General features: G+C 40.9%; 2 protein-coding genes across 6 annotated transcripts in view; one reads left to right on the top strand and one right to left on the bottom strand.

The window, feature by feature from the left end:
• CNTNAP4 (contactin associated protein family member 4) overlaps positions 1-25317 on the bottom strand; it is a gene marked incomplete at both ends in the record, with an annotated part of 284081 nt that overhangs the window by 232627 nt on the left and 26137 nt on the right. For all 5 annotated transcript variants that reach the window (XM_080936900.1, XM_080936904.1, XM_080936903.1 and 2 more), the window contains one exon: positions 6953-7063. In XM_080936900.1, coding sequence (XP_080793026.1) covers positions 6953-7063 — 111 coding nt within the window. The remainder of the gene's footprint in view (positions 1-6952; positions 7064-25317) is intronic.
• On the top strand, positions 18957-19391 carry LOC308435876 (ubiquitin-conjugating enzyme E2 L3-like; the record flags this gene model as incomplete). Its single annotated transcript, XM_080936629.1, is given in 2 exon segments — positions 18957-19028; positions 19035-19391. Coding segments are annotated over 2 exon segments (405 nt in total). The 5' UTR covers positions 18957-18980.

The raw sequence follows: 25317 nt of genomic DNA, 5'->3' as shown, positions 1-25317 counted from the left end.
AAAAGACAGTCCCATTGTCCACACAAAGCCAGAGCCACTGCTTCTGTCAACTGTTTCTTTAGCTTTTCGACCCACCAGGCACTCAGAGGACATTCTAATTCTGAGGCTGAGGCTGGGTCCCTTCACACGTGTGCGCTAATATTTTGTTTAGAATAGTTCGCATTTATATTCATGAGCAAGAGTAGTTTTTAATTTTCCTTTCTTGCTTGTCCTTGACAGGACTGGGTACCAAGGTTATGCCGGCCTCGCAGAATGAGTTAGGAGGATTTTTGACTGTTTTTCCTTTCTCTGAGAGGGAATGTCAGATCTGTCTTCAATGCGTTTGGAAGGATTCCCATTCGAACACTCGTTAGCCTGGTGTTCTCTTTGTTGGAACATTTTAATTATGGGTCCATTCTCTACCAGAGACAGGGGAGTTCTTCTTCTGTAATTTTTTTATTGCAATTTCCTAAGACGATATTTTCTAAACTTCTCAGTCTTATTTTAGTTTTTGTTTGTGTGTGACTGTATGAGGAGGCCAATAGAGGGCACTGGATTTCCTGGAGCTGGAGTCATGAGTGGTCGTGAGCTACCAACTGTGGGTGCTGAGAACCAAACTCAGGTTCTCTAGAAGGGTAGAAGGTGTTCCTTGCCCCTGGGCTGTCTCTCCAGCATCTCCTCTTTTACAACTTTTGATTTAATATTAGATGTTTTTGTTTTAACTTCTTCACAAGGCTACTTGGATGAATTCTTCATAGTTGGCCTTTTTTCTTCTGTGATATTTGCAACTAAGGATGTCAGTTTTTGTCTAAGTAGCACCTCACAGACTTATAGTGAGCAAGAATGACTGCTAATCTCTACTGAGATTATGTTGGAGGAGTGCAGTAATTAAATTCCACACCTTCCTGTATTTTTAAGTATTTTTTAATTAATGATTTCCTGCTAATTCCACTGTAGCCAAACACTTACTCTCCATGATTTCAACCCTTTGAGATTTATTAAAACACTATTCTTTATAGTACATTTAGGTAAATAGCCTAAATATGCTTGATAAGAATGGGTGTCCTCCAGTTGTGGGAGACACTATATAAATATAAATTACATTTGCCTATTTTGCTACATTTATTCATTTTTCTATGTCAATCCCTTTTAACTTCAATAAAATTTTCCTAACTTGTATATCAAATAGCTAGACAGAGGTACCATAACAATAGGCCCCCTACAATCTGCATTTCTACTTATATTATAGATTTTTTTTACTGCTCCTTCATGTATTTAATTCTTTATTATTTTGTATGAAAAGTGGCTGAGACTCTAGACTGCATTTCCTGTCTCTCCAGGAATGCTGCCATAAAGGAGAACTCACTGAGTTTTTCTCAAATAGATCAAGCTGTTTGCTATTTCTGTTTGGTTCACTAGCTTCTCGAAATACAAGTAAATCCATGTCATGAGGCCCTAGTCATCAACGTGACAGCAGTTAGACATGAAGTCTTCAGATGTAGATGAGAGTGCAGAGTGGGGTACTCATCATGTGGTTAGTACCCACATAACTATGGGAAGATGGGGAGATGGTGTGTGTGCTTGCATCCAGGAAGTGCCTTAGAAGGCAACTAATAGAAAGTTAGAAGCAATGCCCTCAAGAGATAACAAATCTGTTCTCTTTGGTCTCACACTTTCAAAAACATGCATTGCCCAAAAAGTACACTTGAGGCTGCGGAAATAAATGGCTCTGTTCCTAAAGTGCTTACTCCCATGCATGCAGACTTGAGTTAGGATCCTCAGAACTTAAGTAAAACTCCAGTGCAGTAGCACATATCTCTAATCCCAGGGCTAGAAGACAGAGACTGGAGGATGTCTTGGTTTGTTGAACAACCAGCCTTGCCAAATCTGCTAGCTCCAGATCACAGTGGAGACATTCTCTCAGAAAAATAAGTTGGAAACTGACTGAGAAAGATTTCCGATATTGGCCTCTGGCCTCCACACTAGGTGCATACACGTGCACACACGTGTACACATACACAAACAAATGGACCCACACACCCCAAAAATACACGTGCACATTGTTCTAGAATACGAAGACCTTCAAATCCAATCTCATACATTCACAGGTGGAAAGAGAAAACTCATGTCATTCCCCAAGGCCAGCCAGGATTTACTACTGTGGCTTGGTGTTCTGGATTCCCAAGCCATAGCTTTGTATCACCATAAATTACTTACAATTGGCGACTTGACACATCTGTTCAGATGGAATTATGGGGTTGATTTAGAGCTAGAGAATGTGTGCCTCTAGGCAGACAAGGACATTGGAGGAAAAGGGGAAAAAGTGGAACCAGGATGGGGAGAGGGGAGGATGTCCTTACAGGAGGAGACCCGGAAAAAAGGACAACATAGGAAGTGTGCAGGAAACCAAATGGTCACAAGACAGTCATCTCTGGTGTTCAAGTGAGCTGATACAAGAATAGAAGTACACACACACACACACACACACACACACACACACACACACACACGGGTAGCAAATTTTTCCTTTGCTTTAATGAATAAGGGATATGGGCATATAGAAATATAAAAGATGTAAATCTTCGATCATTTTTATTTCACCTTCTCAAGGCCAGTGTATAAAATATAACCCATAAGCATAAGTGACCCACCACAGACCATAAAATTGATCTTAAACTTTATTCTGAAAACCATTATCAAAGTGTGAATCTCTTTGTAAGGACTTTGTTTTTAATTCATAAAACTGATTTCAATTTCTTTAAAAAAAAAAAAAAAAAAAGCAAAAGTATTCTAAATTAAGCCATCACATCACCAAGCTGGCTGACTGACCACATATTCAAGAATGTTCTATCTTTACTTCAATCTCATAAAAAACATACAGTATATGATTCTCTGACACTGCTTTATAATTAATCAGGAAGTTGCTCCCTCCTAGTAGACTTATGTGGACATCTGTACTCCCTGAGATTACTTCGTGTACATTTGTGCATATATTTGGTCATGTTAAGTTTGTTTAATGGGGTTAATTGATAGATCTGCTTCAAAACTGTCTAACATTGCTCCAGCCTATGTTTCTGAAGTCCATTTGGCCACACTTCTGCAATGCTAGCATTTTCAACAAGGCCAATGCTGTCATCTCACGAATTCCGTGACACTATTAACCCTATTCCTCCTATAAGAGATTAAAGGACAAAGACTAAATATCTTTCCCATCTTTAAATGAGTAAGAGGTAGTTGTGATTTAAGCCCATGGACACTGAATCAGTCTCAGAGTGTCTAATCATAGTTGCTCTTCACCTAAAATTCTATTATCCTCAGGAGAAAGTCAAGAGACACAGGGTGAAGAGCTGTAGTTCAGATATCTGGGAAGCTTGTGCCCTCTGACTCTAAGGTAACTTGTGACCCAACCATTCAAGGATGTATTTAAGTGCTTGTTTCTCAGAATTGAGCTGTAAGTCTGCATTCCAAGGGAAGGGAATGGGAGGGGAGAGAGAGGGAGAAGAGGAAAGTGATTGGAAGACAGACATGGATGAGGGAAGGAGGGAGGAAAGGAAGGAAAGAAAGGAAAAAGAAGGAAAGACAGGAGGAGGGGGAATGGCCCATACTAAAGATAATTAGAATGCAGGGCAGAAAATTATCCTTAGCCAATTAAGATGTCATGTGGTAGAGCTTAGATGTGTTTGAAGGTGTGAAATTCTCACAGCTTCATATGTCAAAGCCTTTCTTGGCATGCTAGAATCTGAAGTGATGGGGAAGAAGTTAGTACAGAAGAAAATTCTACAATATCTTTTATTCTACATTAATGGCTACAAACTTCCCCTAAGAGTGCAAACTCAGCCACTGAAGTTCATGAGCCTCATCTCTAGCCACAGACACCTCAGGTGCATTCCAGACTCATGCCATCTGTGCTGAGGCTTGCCTTCCCTTAGGCTTCAAATTATTCAACTCTACACGAATTCACTTCTAATTTATCAGTTGCCATCTGAGGCATTGACTAATAAATATATTAATATTATTACTCCAGGATAAAATGAGTGTAAAGAATTCTATGCAACATCTTTAACAACAAAAAGCACCGGCTACTTGGATAATATCTCAGGGGATCCATCATTTTAAGTAAAGATATGTGTGCTAAATACCTGGAAAATAGAACTTGGTGGTCTTTACTTAAACCAGTAAGTTGTATGAAGATAAGCACAATGATTTAGGGCAGAAAGAATGGCCAGACAATTCTGCAAAGGGCGATAGAATAATCCATCTCAGAAGAGACAGAGAAGGGGAGTCACCTCTGTCAGTTCACCATGTAAATAATTTCTCTACATACAGATATTTGACTTTAACAACAAATCCTACCATGATAAGAAAAATGTTGCTTATTTAGCATAGGAAAGACTCCATTGTGGTAAGAACAATGGACAGGCATAAACACATATTATTCTTTTAGCAACAGGAAATATTCTGATCTTACAGACTCAATCATGAAGCAATCTGCTGTACTGCAACACAGTGAATGCATTTACATCCCTGGGTTGAAATACTTTATTTTTGCTGTGTACAATCATTGGACTCATGGCCTGTTTGTTGCTTTGGCTTTATTCACAAGTCTACTGGTTTGGAAAGGTCACACCTCATGAATCCCTATGACCAGATGAAGTAAATCACATTCATGGGTATCAATGTAAGGACTTCTGTGTATTCTTTTGGAGGAGACACTTCTGGTTGGGCTCTCCTGTCAGGATCCTAGTCACTTATTCAGCAAAATCTATGGTATTTCTCACCCACAGCAGGGCACCACATAGATTGTTTCTCATTCCCTAACTAATCAGTTCTTCTGAGTCTTCAGAAAAAAAAAACCTCTCTGTCTGTCAAAGAAACTTTTGGCTTCATCTATTTATACATGATCTAGTGACTTGGCTGCACACCTCTCCCAGCCTGAGATACATTCTAGAAAGAACATCTGAATAAAATAAGTAATATATGGCCTTTAATAAATCACTCAAAATCTGACATTCCTTTATGAACACTTCATGTAATTAATAGAGGGAAAAAAAGAAAATCTAAATAAAAAAAAGAAAAATGTAATCAAGTAGGTTGACAACCAGCAAGAGATAATTAAAATGATCCTGTTTTGTTTCTTAGTTTCATTAACATGCAAATGAGATTCATGAAGTTTGATATTGTGTTTCAGCAAGAGCCATAGAAACAAATTAAGAATGAAAATGAGCCCCACCGATGGAGACTCCTGTTGAGTATATAAATTAATGAAAACTATGATTGCATTCAATTAATAAAATATAATTCTGTGATTTATTGGGCCTCAAAAATGAAGTAAAGCTTCATAGATAAATTAAATTTTGTTTCTTTTGGTGGACCCCATTCTGTGAATGCTTTGAAGATTTAAGTGAAGGGCAGTAAATGTTAATCTCTACTTTACTTTTAAAAGCACATGGTAGAGACCTTGCTTTCAAGTCAAAGTGTTCTAGGAATGCTAGCCCTGCTAAGAGGGACTTGGTTCAGGATCTAGAAGAGTGATTCTCAGCTTCCATATGATGACCCCCAACCATGAAATTATTTTCATTGCTGCTTCATAACTATAATTTTGCTATGGTTATAAATAATGTGAATATCAGACATACAAGATATCTGATATGCAGCTCTCAAAGGATTCTCAAACCACAGGTTTAGAAACACAAGTCTAGAATGTCTTAGATTAGATTAGATTAGATTAGATTAGATTCTTAGGTTAGATTCTAGGGCTCCATGTCTCCCACTGGATACAAAGATCTTGATGTTCTACTCCATTGATACCTTCACTCTTACAAACACCAAAGTGCATACCTCAAATAATATGAGATAAAACTTGAACCATGTCAAAAAGCTCAAAGCCATGCCAAAGGGTCATGCAAATGTCTCTATAGCCATTGGAACTGAGTAATATATAATGTATACCAGCTCTCTCTCTCTCTCTCTCTCTCTCTCTCTCTCTCTCTCTCTCTCTCTTGTTCTCTGTCATACACTCGCGCACACACACACACACACACACACACACACACACACTGACTGTCATGTCCAAAGTTCCGTATGCTCAAACTCAAGCAACAAGAATACCAACAGCATCAAGAATAGAAACTAATAGCAAGAAACAGATTTTGCAACATGGTGGAATAGGAAATAACACATGGCTTTTGAAAACATGAGTTGCTGGGAGTATGTGTGTCTGTTAAAATGGCTTCACATTTGTCGGTGCGTTCCTCCAATGTTCCTGTTGATGTCTTTTACCTCTGTGTATTAAAGAATGTAACCACAGTGACTCTGACGCTTAGCACAAGGTTGTTTGGGGTACGGGGTTGTTTGATACAGCTCACTCTCTTATCTCCTGCAAGTGAATTATCTTCAATTGTCTTCCCTTTCCTGGAATCACGTACAAGCCATCAAGCCCAACCTACCTAAGAGATGGTGAACAACTGAAACTGAGTATTCCTCTAGGAGCAGAAAAGCTTTGGGAAGCCCTTGACCCTCAACAGCAGAGAAAACCATGTCAGCCACAGCTAGAATTACACAGGCTGGGGATTACTATTTTTAAGTATGTAGTGTGCTTTAAAATTACTTCTTGCAGACTTCTTCAACTTGAAATAGGAAGGCAATTAAGTTCCCATCATTTCTGTATTCATAATGATTGCAAATCATTGCAAAAGAAAAAAAAAAACTTTCACTTTATAAAATACATATTTTTTTTTTACCAGATTGAAGAAACTAAATTCTTTGGTTGTTAAAAATGGTAATATAGAGATTTCAGATAGGGGTGTCTTTCTTTGCCTTTCCTGAATGGAAGCCAGGAACCTTTGTGTTGTCACCTTTGGCCTCTTTCAACATTCACTTCCTTCCGCAGCATACCACCTGCAATTATTTGATTAAGAAAACAGAGATTTCCCAAGATTCCAAGCAAGCCGAAGGGTTTCGGGAGAGCACTTACCATCTCTTCGGTTCAGCCTAGCGAAGCCAGGACCGTGACTGCCGGAGAGTTCAGAAGAACTACTGAAGGATGCCTGAGGCAAGGCAGACACCAGGGGCTCATCACAGTCATCTGCCAGGAGAGAAAATGCCACATTCCAGTGAGCACAGAGCTGACAGTTCTCAAAATCAATAGACACAACGAATAAACACAACATCAAAACAAGGATCTAAGCCATGCACAGTGGCGGGTGCCTGTAATCCTGGTGCTCGGCTGGAAGGCGTAAGATGATCAGGAGTTCAAGGTCATCCTCAGCTATATCCTGAGTTCAAACCAGCCTGAGCTGTGGGAAAGTCAGTCTTAAAGTAAGTAAATAAACAGACCTCAATTCTCTAGACATATGCTTAGCATGTATTCAGTAACTCCCTGAAAGTCTGGCAAGCTCAGTAAAAATCAGAACACAACACAGGTAAGAGATTGTAGAAACAGGGAAAAAGAAAACATTGTGGAAATTATAAAATAAAACCTAAAGCTCAAAAGGGTTATTTTAAAATTTTATCTTTAGCATGAGCAGAAAGATGTGTAGATTTAACTATGTTGAAATGAAGAAAGGTTGTGGGCTTAGTGGTACGTGCCTGCTATCCTAGGAACTTGGAAGGATGCTGTATAAAGATCTCAAGGTCAAAGCCCAAGGTCAAAGCCCAAGCTGGACTACAAAGGGAACTCAAAGAAACGCAGTTAAGAAGTCCCTGTCCCACATTAAAGCAGAAAGAGACCTGGGCATGCAGTTCAGTGGTAGGCTGCTTGCCTAGTGTGTGCCACACCCTGAGTCCGTTCTCAAGTACCACAAAACACAAAAGAACCGATGGTTTCTAAAGATGCTACGCAGTGGTTGGAATGTTTAGAATTGTGTAGAACAGCTGAAAGAACATATTTAAAGATGAAGGGATAGATATCATCAGTATCCTGAATATAGAAAACATTTCAAATGGAGAAAAATAAGACACCTTTGGTTAGAGAGCACATTAGGGAAAAAAATGGTTCTAGGCTTTGCCAGAGACCATGAAGCACAGAAGCCAGGCGAATCACCACTCAAAATTAAGAAACATCACAACTACTAGTGGATAGTACTTTTTGAGCAACAAATGGACAAACTGGACAGGGTCCAAAGAGACCAAAGGATCAGAAGTGTGTGGGTAGGTGGTTCTTAAGAAGTCTTACCACACTACTTATGAGAATACAACCTGAGCAACTATTTGGTAAAAACAAGCAGTCATGAGCTCGTACATTTGAACTTCAGCATATCCCCCACTCCACTTGTTCTACTAAGAACCAAGTGTTTCCAGGAATGGCTCACCCATGAGGAACAACAGTCTCAAAAAACAATTTTTTAAAAAATTTATTTATTTAATGTATATGAGTACACTGTCTTCAGACACACCAGAAGAGGGCATCAGATACCATCACTGATGGTTGTGACCCACTATGTGGTTGCTAAGAATCGAACTCAGGACCTCTGGAAGAGCAGTCAGTGCTCTTAACCATGGAGCCATCTCTCCAGCCCTCGAAAAGAACTTTTAAGTATTACAAGAATGATATGCAAATGCTAATAGTTTTCATTTCCCATCAAAAGGACAAACATCCTGTTCAGGTGCTACTGACTGACTTGCAGACTCAGCATCCCTACACAGAGAGGCACACACAGCCCTCATAACAGCAAAGGACAACCCACAGAACTGACAAGAGGCAGCATGGTTCACAGTAAAATAATACACAGCAATGAAAAGGAACTTCAGCAAAACAAGGATAGCTCATAGGAACAGAACTTTCAGCAGAAAATTTGAGTTATAACAGCACAGTGTGTATATCTGTGAGTTTAGGGATTTTAAAATGCCAAGCTAAATAATATGGTGTTCAAAAGCATGCGTGATTTCTCATTCTAATTATTTTAAGAAACTGTATGAAACTGTAAAACTTTAGGATTGTTTATACCTGTGGGGTGGACACAAGATAAGAAGAAAACCCCTAAGGTGGAACTGCCTAAGGTCAAAGTCTGGGCATTGATGAGACCTTCAAAAGATTCCATTTTGCCATAAAACTTTATAAATATGCAAGCATAGGCACATATTCGTACACCTGTGTGGATCTGGGGCTCAATTAAAGTAGAGGCAAGTCTCCATTCATTTATTTTGAATGTGTATCGAATAGACTGCTCTCTCTCTCTCTCTCTCTCTCTCTCTCTCTCTCTCTCTCTCTCTGTGTGTGTGTGTGTGTGTGTGTGTGTGTGTGTGTGTGTGTGTGTTTGTGTGTGTGTGTGTGTGTGTGTGTGTGTGTGTGTGTGTGTGTGCAAGGCTCTCACTGGCATGGGAGTTACTGGGCTCTCTGGCCAACAAGCCCCACCTGTCCACCCTGTCTCTATGCACCCAGGGCTGGGATTACAAGTGCTCATAAGCACACTCAGCTTTTGTATGTGGACTCGGGGATCAAACTCAGCTCCTCAAACTTTCTCAGCAAGAATGTTACAGACTCATCTATCTCTCCAACCCCACATAAATTGCTTTTAATATTTTTTTAAAGTACAAAGAATAACACAAGAGTGAGGTTTGCTTTGATTGGCATACATGCTTAATTTACTCTGCAGATGCTACAAAGCACTTTACTTTTTTGAATTCTGGAGTTATTCTCACCTTTGCTTTAACCAGCATAAAAGCTCCCATTTAGTGTTTTTACATATCTTGGTAATTTAAAAGCACACAGTGTTACTGTCCCAAATGTTTCCTTTGGCGGTAATTTAATTTAAATTAATTCAAAAAGTATCTGGATTCACCCGAAATGTAGCAAAGTTCTTTCTGCCTGAACATAGCTTGCTCTTGGGTGAAATTGCACAAGAATCTGTCCAGTGTGGCCATGAGTTTCTTGTGTTCTCTTGAGGTTTGTTTGTTTGTTCTTTAGGGTTTTACTTGGTGTTAGCAATCAAAACCATGGCCTCTGGAACACAAGGCAAGCATTCTACCTTTGGAGCTCCGCTCTCAGCCCAGCACTTGGTTTCTGAAGGTTGTCTTATTTTCATGTAAAGCTCATTGTTTTTCTTCTTTTGTACCTTAAATTCTCCAGCTGACTCTTAAGGAAGACAGGCTCTTGCATGTCTATTGATTAGCTTAAATGCTAACACCAGCCAATCTAGTTGTTAAGTCAAGTACTAAGGGGTGTAGACACTAAAAGACTTACAACCCATAGAGTATTGGGGTGGGGGCTGTACCCAATTAGACAAGCAACAACCAGAATGCTTTAGTACACTGTAAGTGCTAAGGTATGTGTGTTTGTGTACATGGAAGTACATTATGTACACTTGGAGAGGGTGCACACACTGTGTGTGTCTGTGTGTGTGTGTGTGCATGTATGAGTATGTATGTGTGTGTGTATGTGTGTTCACTAATACTGATGTGCTTTGGGGTCATTATTAGTATGCAGGTGTGTGATGCAAAAGACTGTTTAATGGCTTCTCAAATCAATTATGCAGATCAGAATCGATTCTGTGGATGTAAAACGGGCCACTGCTGCAGTCACTCTGGAAGGTATATATTTATTCCCCATTCGTTTTTGTCAACTGCAAATTGAGAATCCATATTGCTCCACTTTTAGGTTTAAAATAATAGGGTTGAAGTAGGGGGAGGTAGATCATGGAAGGTATGGATGGGAAAGTTTGGGTCAAGTTCCAGCTGACCTTCACCTGCTGTGACACTATTCCTTACCCCACTCTAACACATCCCTTCTCTTAAGCTTCTATATGCTTTCCTAGCAACAGAGTGGTTTAGTTATTCTTTTCCAACTTACAAAAAAAAAAAGAAAGAAAGAAAAAAGAAAAAAGCACTGCATACTTTCCTGACAACTTAGATCATTTCTTCTTTTGCCACTGAGATACCCATATTAATAACTTATCAGTGAAGCCATTGACGCCCAAAAGCTGGCCTCAAGGTCATATCTTGCTTTAGTAGAATGGCGGTATTTACAAATCAAGTTGGGCCAGGAAATCACATATATAAGAACCATATGACGTTAATATGATCATAAGGAGCATTTCTTCCGGTTTCGTTGTTTGAATGTTGTGGAGAACTCTAGCAGCAGGACTAAAACACGTCCTGAGAGTTGTTCTCTCAAGCTCAGGGTTTCCCACTCTATTTACTTATTACCTATTGGTTTGTCAATAGTTTGACCGAAAGAGAGAAAGACCGTGGGCAGCAGAGATGAGTCTGAATAAACTCGATATTTCCTTGTGGGTATGCATAGAGGGGGATTTTAGATTACGCATAGGGGTCTCCTGTGAGTTTAATTCTAGACTATGAGTTTTTTTCAGGTTGCACTAACAAAACAAGAATTTTGGACTACTGATACCAGGGAACAATGTTTCAGCTCAAAGATTCTTAACTGGTGTGGATGGTCTGCAGCTCTGGGTGACTCTTGGCAAAACCAGATGACATGTTAATCCCTGGCTGGTTGAGGCAGGTTACTCAGTAGATCGGGAGCAGAGATGCTCCTCTGCTCGCTGCAGTACGCAGGGCATCACTCTGCAGCATTCCCCCAACATCCCAGTGATGCTGAGGATGGAAAACAGTCTCTCAGCTGGTACCCTCCAGCTTCCTGTCATACCTCAGCATGGACAGAACTCTAATCTGCAGCTGTTCTGCATCTGAATAAAGAACATTGGAATATATTGAGCATGTATGCATTAAAGTCTATAGGGGGTTACATTAGCTTAACACAAAATGATTGTTTTTGTTATTAAGTGCTACATCAGATTGTCATAGCACCCTGGTCCCTTCACTGCCAGGAATAGTTTTGGTTTTAAAAAAAAAAAAAAAAATGGTTGAGTGAAGAGCCCAAGTCAAGACACGGGGTAAGGTGGGTGATGTGTTGACTAATGAAATATAAAGTTGCCAAATATTTTAGGGAAGCTCAGAGAATTGAAAATGGTAGCAGAGCATGTTGGGATATTATTGGATAGTTCTATTAGAAAAAAGGAAACTCTCATTATTCAGCTTTTCCAAAATCATAACACATTACTGAGCATTTTAAAAAGTCATAGGAGGATTTCTGCTTTAACTCTGATATCAGCTGGAAATAGTAAAAATGTGGGGTTTAGTCTTTTTGTTAAAAAGAGGTAAATTTATACATTGATGGCATTTAGACATGTAGTGAATTCTGTTAGAATCCCAATGATGGGGAAGAAAGTTTTCTAACTTAGGTTGAGACATTTTCATATATCCAAGGTGCTATGCACACATGCGTATGTGGAGAGCGAAGAAGAGGGAAACACTACAGCTTTTAGATCAGTAGCTCAGAAGACCGCAGTTGTTCTTTCCACGGGAGAAAAACTTACCTTTGTCATTAAAAAGACAATGATAAATTAGCTCTCCTGCAAGGTGTATGTATGAGAACACTCAATACTCGCCCGCAGACGGAGGTGTAAGCTGTATTGAAAGTATTTTAATGCAGCTCAATAGAAAGTAATTTCCTTTTTATTTTGCAAAAGGCTTTAATGCATAATTCTCATAAGTAAGTAAAAGCTGTTCGGTTTTTTAATAAAGGTAATTCAATTTTCTTAAGCTGTTTGCAATAGTACCTGTACCATGATGATAAGTGTATATTATAGGTGCTTACGTTCTTAGCATTTTTTACATCTTTACCTCATTTGGCCCTGACGAATACCCTATGCTGTCCTATTTGATACGGGAGCGATTTTGTCCTGAAAAATACCCTACCATAAACTATTAACTACTGGGACAATTGGAGAGAAATGAGGCACTGCCGTTAAAGAAATCACCCAGGGACGCATTAGGAGTGAGTGGAGACAGGCTTTAGAGTGTCATAGCTCCTGCTCTGGGCCAACATGTTGTTGAAGAAAGAACTGGTCGTCTGAAACACACATTACAGAAAGTCAGGGCTGATTTGCAGGAACATGCAGCTTATCTGCCTGCCGAGTAACCACCTTCCCTGGTATTCCGAAATCCTGCCAAAAATCATCTGCACCCTTGCTAATGAATCCCACAGCCCATGAGGATATGCACTGGAGATTGGCGTGGGAGGGGGGTGGGGGAGCGGGAAGCTGAGCATCTTAAAGGTTCTCTTACACCGGAGACAGAGATGACTCATTTTAGAGCCAGCTTTGAAAACACCGGATCTTCATTTCTTTAAGGAAATGGATTTCATAGACCCGGACCAAACATTCCATTGACAGCTTTAGGATTAAGGCATGGCCTCTGCTCAAGAAATCCATATCCTTGAAAAAAATGTTTATTCCGATCTATATTATTGAAAGCTCATCTATGTGAAATTGAAAACCATGAACTAATTTAAAAGATACGGCGTACGATTTAGGTTGATGTTTGCTATCAAAAAGTACTCTGAGCGAAGCAAGGTTTCATCCACAACAATAATATTATTTTGCCACCCTAAACCCTCGTTTTCAGTTTCATAAGTTCAGACAGAGTCCAGTCCTCTGACCTAGCCTGGCACGTGGCCTATATCTGTACCTGGTATGTCTCTGATGTCTTTCTAATGAGAGACCGCACGGGGGTTGGGGGGAGGCGGGGGCAGGGATGGCCAGCCCACATGGGAAACAGAAGCTTCAAAAACCAGTTTCAGAAGCCAACAGTAACTCCCAGAAGGAGTGACAGCGAATAACCAGGATTTGGCAGATCCCTAACATTTGTCTCTGCTTCCCGTGTAAGAGCTGCTCAAGACCAAGTCAAGTAAGCTCCTAACCAATCGCATGGGACGCCCTGCCTCTACTTAGCCTAACTTCCCCATAGCCACGCCCACTGCTCAGGAGCCACTGGAGCCTCTCTGACTCCTAGCTCTGTATGGCTTTGCTTCCTTCCGCCTGCCTTTGAGTCTCTCTCCGCCAAGTCCAGATGACAGTAGCTAATTCTTCTGCTGCAGCAAACTGTGTATTAACAGCCTCTGCTCCTTCCCGTTTAGGTGCTGTCTGTTTATTTCCACTCCAGTGAGTACTTCTCAACCTCTTCTCATCTCGGCTTCCCAGCTAGAGTCACCCGTGCCTTCATGAGACGCACTAAGGAAAAGCGACATAAAGTCTGCCTTAAAGATTCGTGGGAGCCTGGGTGTGCTTAGTATGTTCAAAAAATGATCGATATCTGATTTTATTGTATGTATACATGTATGTATCTATGTATGTATATCTGTAAATATGTATATATGTCTATATATGTGTGTGTATGTGAATATATAGTATAAATATGTGCACATAGATATATCTATTAGGAATCACCTCCAGATAGTCGTATCTGCAATAGGCACCTTCAGGGCCTCATCTGAGCCTCAAGGTAGAACCACATGGGAGAAATTTCAAACCTCCACTGCCTATGCCCCACAATCAGGACCAAGCTAACTTGACAGATACTAAAATAGATGTGCAAATTAATTCCTATCAGTTGGAGTCTTTGGTTTCTCTCACAAATGTCTTTATGTTTTATGCTGGTGTTTCACGGGTCTGTTTTAGGGCTGAAGAAACAGCTGTGATATCACACAATACCCTTCACTATGTGAAGCCATGTGAACTGAGTTGTACAGACACAGCGATTGTGCAGTGACATCGAGATCATGGTAGTAGGGGTGTGAAAGTTTGAAAGAAAAGTGAAACTGCTTCCAGGCTTGAGTAAAAGAAAAATGGCTGGAGGAGGAAATGGTGTCATGGTTAAGAGCAGATACTGCTTGTCCTAGGGTTTCTATTCCTGCACAAAACATCGTGACCAACAGGCAAGTTGGGGAGGAAAGGGTTTATTCAGCTTACACTTCCATATCGCTGTTCATCACCAAAGGAAGTCAGGACTGGAACTCAAGCAGGTCAGGAAGCAGGAGCTGATGCAGAGGCCATGGAGGGATGTTACTTACTGGCTCAGCCTGCTTTCTTATAGAACCCAGGTCTACCAGCCCAGGGATGGCACCACCCACAATGGGCTGGGTCCTCCCCCCTTGACACTAGTTGAGAAAATGCCTTACAGCTGGATCTCATGGAGGCATTTTCTCAACTGAGGCTCCTTTCTCTGTGATAACTCCAGCTTGTGTCAACTTGACACAAAACCAGCCAGTACACTGCTCTTGCAGAGGAACCCAGTTCAGTTCCCAGCACTTCTGCTGGGTGGCTCACAGCCACCTATAATTTCAGCCCCAGGGAATCCAATGCCTCTGATTTTGGAGGGCACCTGTGCTCATTTGCACATGTGTGTATGGAAACACATGTGTGTATGCAAATACGAGTGCTCGTGCACACAGAGTGTGAACAGACATACAGAAAGGAAGAAGAATAAAGACAATTAAAAATTAAAATAAATCTTTAAAAATAAACAAATGAAAAATATCATGATTAGAAAAGGAAAAAAGGGATGTTGGTGGAAAACAAAGATGCCAATGGGACTAAATAAGATCTAACTTTTTCTTCTTCGGGTAGTGGAATGGGAGATACACTGGCTTATCTCATCCTCGAAGTGTTACCTAAAATAACATCTCAGCAAACCTAAACTCTGGCGAGGGTAGTCAACGACAAATTCCTGAGCTTCTCTGAGTATTAATTTGACTTTGACGAGAAAATTAACATTCACTTGAGGATGGTGGTATTAGATATATTAAATGGGATAAACATGCACTTCTAACTGTCAGTCAGTGGCTTAAGTTAAAAAAAATACCATATTACTGCAATTTAAAACAAGTAAATATTTGTCAGTATGTTTGCACAAGCCAAGCTAAAGAGAGACATGCTTCCCAAGCAACTTGTGTAGGCAGTCATCTCTAAGTCCCGATGCATTTTCTCCTGCAGAAGGATGGGAAAGCTGAATTCATGACTGCTAATGCTTGTGGTGTTAATGGGGTAAGCTTTCACGTGGGGGCAAACACTGGCTTGTGTGCTCCAAGTTACAGCCATAGTTTAAAGAGCTTTCCCAATTAATCTTCACAAATTAATGGATTAATGGGAAGGCAGTTAACTTTTAATGACAGCACAGCCAGAGGCTGATTGATTTTGGAGTTTTAATAGCAACTATTTAAACTCTAGATATTAGGACAAAGAGACCCACAAATCCAACCCAAGAAAAGCAACCAAAGGTGAGAGAGTCAAAGAAGTAATTGTTTTAAAGTCAAGTGAGTATCAGCCTTCTAGGAGCCTACGGACTTCACAGAATTTCATTGACAGATGTGTTGACCACATTTAACACTGCCTCCTAAGTAATAGTAGGAACAAAAGTAGCAAGCTTTTCTGTGCTTTATTGTGTAGAGATTTAAGGTAGATAATCACTCTGGGGACTAGGGGTGATATGAGCAGGCAAGATTCTAGAGAATGTGGACAGAGAATGTGTCCACAAGAACCCACCTCTGCATGAAGAGCTACAAGTGGGCAATGGATACTTGGTGGGTAGATAAGAAATTATTATTGTTATTATTATTACTACTATTATCATTATTATTATTATTATTAAATGAAGTATGCTTCCTTTTGCCATTAGGTTACTGAGTGCATATATACCTTTCATAATCAAATATTTGCTGACAAATGTTTTTCTGTGTCTCTGTGCATGTGTCTTTGTATGCGCTTGAGCACATGCATGCCTGTGTGCATGGATGACCAGTGAGCCCCAGCACTGGAATTAAAAATGCAGACTACTCGATTTATTTTATTCTTAATGTACTCTGAGTATAACTCAGGCCCTTATGCTTGCATAAGTATTTTCCTTACTCATCCACTTCCTGACCCCCCCCCCTTACCCCCGTTTATCTCTTGGTTAAGTGATATTTTAACAGAGCTGACACAAGAGACACTGGGAATTGAGAAATGTGGGCTTTGGATCTAGAGAAGCTGTAAATGCTTCTTCAGGTGCTTCCCAGGGTCTGATCCATACTCCTCCAACTTGACATACTTCTGTCGATAATGCACATTAAAGTATCCTTCACAGAAGGGCTTGATAGCATCACATGATGAAGTGCCTACGACACCAAAAGTGCAGAGCAGGGTTCTCAAAACAATGTGTCTCTTTGCTTCTACTTCCAGTTCTAGTGAGTAAAGAAAAATGTGTCTCTCTGAGGAGTTATTAATATGCTTGTCTTGAATGCACCACCTTGGAAATTAGTGTGATAAATGGATTTAGCACATTTGTTGAAACAAAATATTCATAGCAGGCAGCACAAAACTTACTGGAGGTATGAGAAGAATATTGACTTGTTTCCTCCAACATCTCACATCCAAATCCCTTGACTTAGGGACCACACTCAGACCTCTTACTCTCTCCTGTGGTGTTTTGCTTCCTGCAGCCATTCCAACTAGACAGTCTTTAACTTCAGAGTGGGGACCTGTTTACCTGAGAGAGATTGGGGTTTTGGTTCTTCCTTTAGAGATCAGGAGGATGGGGGAAAAGAGGTTGATGAAACTTCAAGGCCCACTCTCTGTGGACCCTAGGGAGATGTCATTGAGAAAAGTTGGATCCTTAGAAAGAAATCGATGAATTGCTTTTTACAGCACCATCCTCCAAACAGAATAATCTTCTTAAGACCAGCTGTGTCTGTGCACCCAAGAACATCACAGATGGGCTTCCTGACTGTTGACATCTCCTCATTGAAGGAGAGAGCTGGGAGGGTCATTGCTACCACCCCACCTTAGCTGGGTATCAAGCCTCTCCTCCTAGCATGCTGGAACAAATCTGTCCTCATTGTATGAGGTCTTTGGAGTCTCAACTCTCAAAAAGGGACAGATTATACAGTATGATGGTTGGAGGAGAGGGCTCCATTTATATGACTATAGAGAAGACAACACACATACAGGGTGAGGACTTCTATATGAGGTTGCTTTGAGGTCAACCCAACAGGCTCTTACCTATGCTCTGAAAGTAAGTAATACATTGTATCCTTAAGGGAAACACTGGTGTAACTGAGCATCATCATCATCATCATCATCATCATCATCATCTTCATCATCATCATCAATATTAGACCTTAGGAAGGGAGGATGGAGAAATATTGCCCAGTACCTTCCAGGGATTAGTTCTCATAGTAAGTGCTTCAAAATTAAGTCTACACAACTATGAGAAAATGTTGGGCTTTGACTAACATACACCAGTCATTTCCTGCTGCAAATGTGGGCTAGAGAAAAAAGGAAAGCCAGGAGGGGGTAGTAACTCAGCCAGCCCTGGAGCAAAGGGGGTAGTAATTAATGCTACACACTACAGGTAGAAGTGCTAGAGAAGCATAGCATCCTTTCTTCTCCAGGAACTAAAGGCCACCCGCAATGCTAGGCTTGGGCCTTGCATTGACCTTGCTACCAAGCCTTCCCATTCTCCTGCCATGTTCTTTCATTTCCAAGGATTCTTATGGTAATAGGAGGCAAACACAGACAACCCAGGAAAACCTCCCCATCTCAAGTCCTTGGTCTAGTCCCCTCTGCAAAGTGCCTTCAACCATGTGTAGCAATATAATCCAAGATCCAAGAGAAGCCATGTAGAAGGCACATGCTGGTAAGCCCAGCACTTGGGTGGCTGAGCTAAGAGAAGCAGGAGTTTGAGGATAGCCTGGATTGTATGAAGAAAGTATGCAGCATCTCATGTTTAAGCCATTTTATCCACATTTATTATTGTGACTTTCAACATCTGTTTATAAAACAATACATGCTGTTAGACACTGAGCCACCTCTCTAACCAAGAAATTACAAAACAAAATTAGCTACCAATTTCTTACAATTTTTGGTTAAGAACAATCCCCTGAGATGGAAAGAAGGTAGCTTCCCTCTAAGTGAAGAGAATTTTATAGACATATTAACCTAAAAATAAAGTAAAAATATCTTTACAGTGTATGGTTCACCTATGAGGGGATAATTTTTAATGTTCCAAAATGCCATATGTTTTATTCCTGCCTCTTAATTTATAGAGTTGTTTTGCATAGTATAGAAAAAAAGGAAGTGATACATTTTGGGAAGGCAGCAGCACCAGAGCCAAGATGGCAGCCAGCAAGGGGCTGATGAAGGAAGGAGCTTGAAGAAATCTGCAAGTGGGGAATGAAAATCTTCTGTAACATCCAGGCTGATGAAGCTAATCTATTGACTTAGTAAGGGTTTATTGTCCCTGACAGCCCTCCATATGATAAAGGGGCCCTCAGAATTAAAATCAACTTTCCAGCAGAGTATCCATTCAAACCACCCAAGATCACATTTAAAACAAAGATCTACCACCCCAACATCGAGGAGAAGGGGAATGTCTGTCTGTCAGTAATTAGTGCTGAAAACTGGAAGCCAGCCCCCAAGACTGACCAAGTAACCCAGTGCCTCATAGCACTGGTGAACGACCCCCAGCCTGAGCACCCACTCCGGGCTGACCTAGCTGAAGAATCCTCAAAGAACCGTAACAAATTCTGTAAGAATGCTGAAGAGTTTACAAGGAAATATGGGGAAAAACAACCTGTGGTCTAAAATCTGCCATGAGTGATTCCAGCAAGTTTGAGCAGAGACCCCAGCAGTGCATTCAGACACCCCACAAAGCAGGACTCTGTGGAAATTGACCCATGCCTCCAGCTGGCATCTGATTGTGACAGTTACTAACTTTCTACAGTTTTCTTAATCAAAAGTGGTCTAGGTAACCTATAAAGAATGATTTAAAATTTCAGACGTTAAAAAACAAAAAAGAAAAAAAATGGAAGTTAAAACTGCAGATGATGCAGAAATCAAGACATTTTGATTCATAGGAAAGAGGAAAGAAATTGAAAGAATGTAACTATGATGGTTTGAATAGGTTTGGCACCCCATAGATTCATGTTTCAATGCTTAGCCATTGGGAGTGGCACTGTTGGAGGTATGGCCTTATTGGAGTAGATGTGGCCTTGTTGGAGGAAGTGTCATGGGTGGCATGGGCTTTGAGGTCTGCTAGTGCTTAAGCTCCACCCAGTATAGAAGGGATTCCTCCTGGCTGCCTCTGGATCAAGATGCAGAACTCTCAGTTCCTCCTGCACCATGCCTGCCTGGATGCTGCCATGCTTCCTGCCTTGATGATAATGGGCTGAACTTCCGAACCTGTAAGCCAGCCCCAATTACATGTTGTCTTTATAAGAGTTGCCTTGGTCATGGTATCTGCTCACAGCAGTAAAACCGTAAATAAGACAACAAGCATCTATAGATAGCTTAGTGATACACTTAGATTGCTTTCATTCATGCTTTTCTGACCACACTGTATATAAAGTAACAGTAACAGTGCCCTACTAAGTATGTGGTATTTATGTTAACTGATATTTTCTTCCTGAAATCACCATGGTTTAAATGTTGGCTCCTAGAGAGAAAATTGGGTAAGCCTCAGTTCACTATTGTTTTTTTTTTTTGTTTTTTGTTTTTTTTTTTTTTTTTTTTTTTTTTTTATCCCAGTTATATGAGATGGTGTTTTGCCGTAGAAGAACCCATTTCACTACCAAGTCACCTTGAGGGCTGTTATTTGTGCCACCAGCCACTGCACACTTAAATATGGAGGCTGAAATGACTCAAAGTGATAAGGAACTTGGCTGAAGACAAATAGATTTTAGTAGGGGAGTCCACAAAGCTATTTTAATAAACAGCTATTTCTCGCTGAGGAAGGAAAAAAAAAAGCCAACTAGAAACAATACGCTTCCCTGAACAATCACATATGAGATTAGGCGGAAGCTGTTTCCATTTCATTGGTTAAGATTATTGTGTTTGATTTCATAATCAAGCAAGGGATGAGCTTGGCTGGCCTCAGAGGCTCCTTTGCACTGTGTTGGCAGCTTAACTAAAAGCTGGCTGAGCAGGTGTGGATTAGCTCCATGACAGGCCCGACTGGGCTTCATAAACACCACCCTTCCAATAAAGCCCGGCCAGTAACCAGGGAACCACTGGTCACAGTTCTAAACCCCTGATCCACGTGAAATGGTTCTGTGGCCTGGGCTTTTTTCTTTCAGAACATCCAGCTCTGTAAACCTGTCTATAGCCAAAACTTCTAAGATGATACCCAAGGCTCTAACCTCACATGGTAAATATCTTATATGTTCTGCTCCAATTGAGTGGAGGCTGAACTCGTAAATGTTACCCGATGAAACCGGCGAGATTACGTTATATTACCCGACTAGAGGGATTTCGGAGATAGAATTAATTGATAAAAATTCTGAGCTGAGCGTGTAGCCCAGCCAACAGAGTGCTTGCCTAGCCTGCGTGAAGCTTTGGATTCTACCCTCAGTATCTCCTAACATGGGTGCATGCTTGTCTCTCCAACACATAAAAAGCAGAGGCAAGAGGATCAGGAGGTCAAAGTCATTCTTGACTACATAGCAAGTACATAAATGCAAGACCAGCCTGAACCTCATAAGACTCTGTCCCTCCTACCCCACTCCACCGACCCCCCAAATCCTGATTTTATTTGACATTCAAGTACTAAAAGGTAAGATCATCCTGTACTTTAAAAAGCCTAAATAAAGGACAAAGACACAAAGAAAACAGAGAGGGAAGTTTCTCTGGCTGGATTCAGGATGAAAACTGTCATGCCATTGGCTAGTCCCACTTCGTAAGATACAGTAATTGTTCCAATCATGACCTGAGGTTCCAGTTGGCAGCAGAGAGGAAAACAAGCCCACGCTACTAGGAATTGAATTCTGCTAAAACTTGGTCTGGGGAATAACCATGATGATGGTAGGTCCTTTGTCTCTTTTTCAATTGTTGTGACTGTCCCAACAATCTGAGGACATTCCTTCTCAATTAAACAAATTTTGGCAACTCATTTGTCCCCAAATCTCTCCATATATGAGTTCTGATACACTTTGCAAACACTGTGTTAACTGTTAATGCTCTTTTAGATATATGTTCTAGATCATGAATTTTAAGATCATGAATCACTTAAATCTAGGAAATATGTTTCAGCATGCGTTTTTTGCATATTCTAACATGATCTGCCTTTGGCCTCAAACAACCCCTACAAAACAACTTTTATATTTGTCATTTAAAATATCTCAAAGCACTAAGTTTAAACTTGTTAGGTTAAGATCATTCTCGGAGTTCTCAACAGGACAGTACTAAAATCCATCCTTAGGCATCTGCCATTTGCTTCTTCAAGACACCTTGTTTAAGAATAGACAATTGTCTTAGCTAGGCATGGTGGTACATGTTTGTCATCTGAGCACTCAAGAGGTTGAAGAAAGAAAATCTCGAGTTCAAACCTATAAACTGTGCAAAATAAAGCAAACTGAAATAAAATAATACCAGATGAAAACACAAAACGCAAGAGCCTCACTCAAACCTCTCCCTTTTTTGTCCCAACTTTACAGGTAATTCATACTGAGACTTCATTAGAATTAGAAATCAGCATTGTGGAGCTTTACATTTTTTAAGTTCTAATTTAAGCACTAGAAAGCATATTCAAATGATATTACTTTTACTTCGCTTTTCTGTCTCTCAGTTCCCAATTTTTTTTTAATTTAGTTCCTCCAAAATGTTATTGAGCTGACCAAGTGTTTGTTTACTCATCCATTCCATAGGCATTCCATTATCAAAGCCATTCCCCCTACCCCACCCCCAGTGACCCATGATTCAAGTACTTCTCTGGCATGTGTCAAAATATTTGATATACTGCAAATTGACTTCATGCTTAGAAAGGAAGACATTCACAGAATGACTTGACCCATACCATTATACTAGTGAAATGTTATCTGGGGCTCTATAGAGAAATACTGCTAAGAGACGGAGATAGTTCTTCTAGATTATCAAGCTAACTGGACTGAGAGAGAGCAGGGTTAGTGAGGCATATACCTGGGTATGTGTGAGAGGGGACACGGGCTTTGACTTACCAATGACTTCCACATATTAGAATCTTGAGTAGGCTACTTGGGGGTGGAGGAACTGTCGGAAGTGGGGCCTGGGTAGAGGAAGTCGCCAGTGAGGAACATGCCTTTGAAGAACATGTCCTGGTCCACATTGCTTCCTGTTACTTTCTAGACTCCCTGGTCACCATAAAGTGAATAGCTCCACCCCACCATGCCCTTCACCATGATGCTCTGCCTTACCCTGGGCCAAAGCAATGGAGCCAGCCAACCACAAACAAAAGTCTCTAAAATCATGAGCTTCGATAAGTCTTTCTTCTATTAGACCCTTCAGCTAAGCCCTACAGGCATTAAAACCCTAGCTAACATACCATGATAGTTATGGGTGTTCATGTGATATCCCAAGCAGCTAAATCCTTACACAAACCCCCTGAAAAACATCAGCCCATTCCCTGTGTTTTACACTGAAGGCCAGAGAATTTAAATTTCTTGCTGAAGTCTTTGGGCATTTTTTTTTTTTTTTATTTTCCATAAAGCTTCATTTTGATACTGATTAAGCTGCCAGCACCACATTCCCACTTTATTATCTAACCGTTGTTCTATTTCTTTAATGTGTGAGTATGTGGATATGTGTGAGTGTGTGTGCAGGGGAAAGTATGTATGAAGTTGTGTGCACGAAATGTCCAGAGGTACAATCTCAAGTGCCATCCTCGAGAATTTTATCGACCTTCTTTCTAGGTCTCTTGCGGGCCTGAAGCTCGTCAATTAGGCTTGACAGGGCTGACTAGTGAGCCCCCAAAATCCTCTTGTTCCTGCCTTCCCAGTGCTGGGACTATAAGGATATGCTGCAATACCTGGCATTGTCCTAGGTTCTCAGGATGGAATTCAGTTCCTCCTGTTTGCAAGGAAAGCGTTTGCCAACTGAACTATTCCCCCAGCCCCCATTGTCTGAACTCGGAATGAGTCACTGAAGCAAATACATAAAGGCATTATTTTCAGTGGGGCCATGGTGGAGGAATGAACAAGTCATACATAACGGGCAGTGGTATAACATGTTCTCTGCAGGGTGGCTTGTTTTTTTGTTTTGTTTTTAATGTGCATCAGTCAGATGTCAGACATCTATATTAGAAAGCTGACTTAACCTTCTGAACACCAGACATCCTTACCAATGAAATTAGGAAAGTCAGTGGTTTAAGAGAGTGCGTCACAAACTCTCCAGAGAAGCTAGGAGATACAGTCTCACCCTAGTATCACTGTTGCCTCATCCCCCCTCTCTGGCTGATGGGGGTACTGATACTTAGTATCAGGTACCCCCACCAGATAGTGACTATGCTATGAGATGAAAAAGGGAATATCTCCAAAGGTGTCCTCATTGTGAGGAGTGTGACCTGGAGATGGTTCAGAGTCCAGCTTTCCAGTGTCCCAACAGGCAATGGAGCCTCGAGACTAGACGCTTCTTGTGACTATGGCACATATACATGTGCCATACACTATCCACACGTTCATCATTGCTTCTAGGATACGGCCACACCTCTCCCTAGCTTTTGTCTGCATCTCAGATTCTAACGAATTACTTCGCTGTGTGGTCCCTAGAACAGAGGCTGTGGCTGCTTCTCTGGCCGACGCCACTCACAAGCACAGGAATGGGGTAATCTAAACCATCTAATTGCTGTCCATAAAACCTGGAGCGTTAATTATAAACTCATCTTTAGTTCTCCTTGCTCCCACCCCATCAGCCCTCGGTAGAGATGTTCCAGGACTATTACATTCTTATTATTACATTTCGGGTCAACCTGGCTACTCCATTTTGATTAAACTAAGAGTTCTGTCTGCATTTGCTTTGCCGCACCTCTGCTGAGACCCGCAGCATGGAATGGCCTCCAGACAAAGACCTGTTGGCTGACCTCCTTGGGCTTAAGTGTTCTCCTTGTTTTTATAGCACCCCGAGTAACACTCTTGCTCAGTAATTAAAATAATGCACTGAAATGCCGCGCCTGCCTGTGTGTCTCATCTCTGCTGAAGGGCTCAGCCTCATACTGGTTTAAAAGACCATGGCGGAAAGAGAAGAGTGGATGGAGGGACTCCTGAAAGAGGGTTTGCTCTGATTTGTGTAGTGATTTGTTGCTATGCAAATACATGAACGAAGGCTGCAGCGATGAGAGAGTGTCTCTGACAAGAGCTATCTAAGAAAAATGACTCATGTGACACAGAGACTGGGGAGGAGGGAACAAGAAGCTAGGTATTCCTAGCTTAATACCTGGTTTATCAGTTCTTACTGCATGAATATTTTTTAAATATTTTGAATATTAGATGAATATTTTAAAGAATCTTAAAAGGCATTTTTTTTCTATAGCACAGATGCAGAACATAATCTAACAGAGCAAGAGGGCTGGGAAATGGCTCAGCAGGTAAAAGCATTTGTTATCCAGGCGTGAGAAAATGGGTTAGAATCCTCAGCACCTTCCATCACTATGGGAGATAACTGGCCTTGCTGCCTACCAGCCGAGCTCGAGGCTTAGTGAGAGACCCTGTCTCAAAGGAATATGACAGAGGATTAATGGAAAAAGACGTTCCATGTCCTCCTCTAG

The sequence above is a fragment of the Micromys minutus genome, assembly GCF_963924665.1.
Source record: "Micromys minutus genome assembly, chromosome: 24".
Taxonomy (NCBI): Eukaryota; Metazoa; Chordata; class Mammalia; order Rodentia; family Muridae; genus Micromys; species Micromys minutus.
Note: the sequence above shows the minus strand (reverse complement) of the source record. Positions and strands in the feature narration are given on the sequence as shown.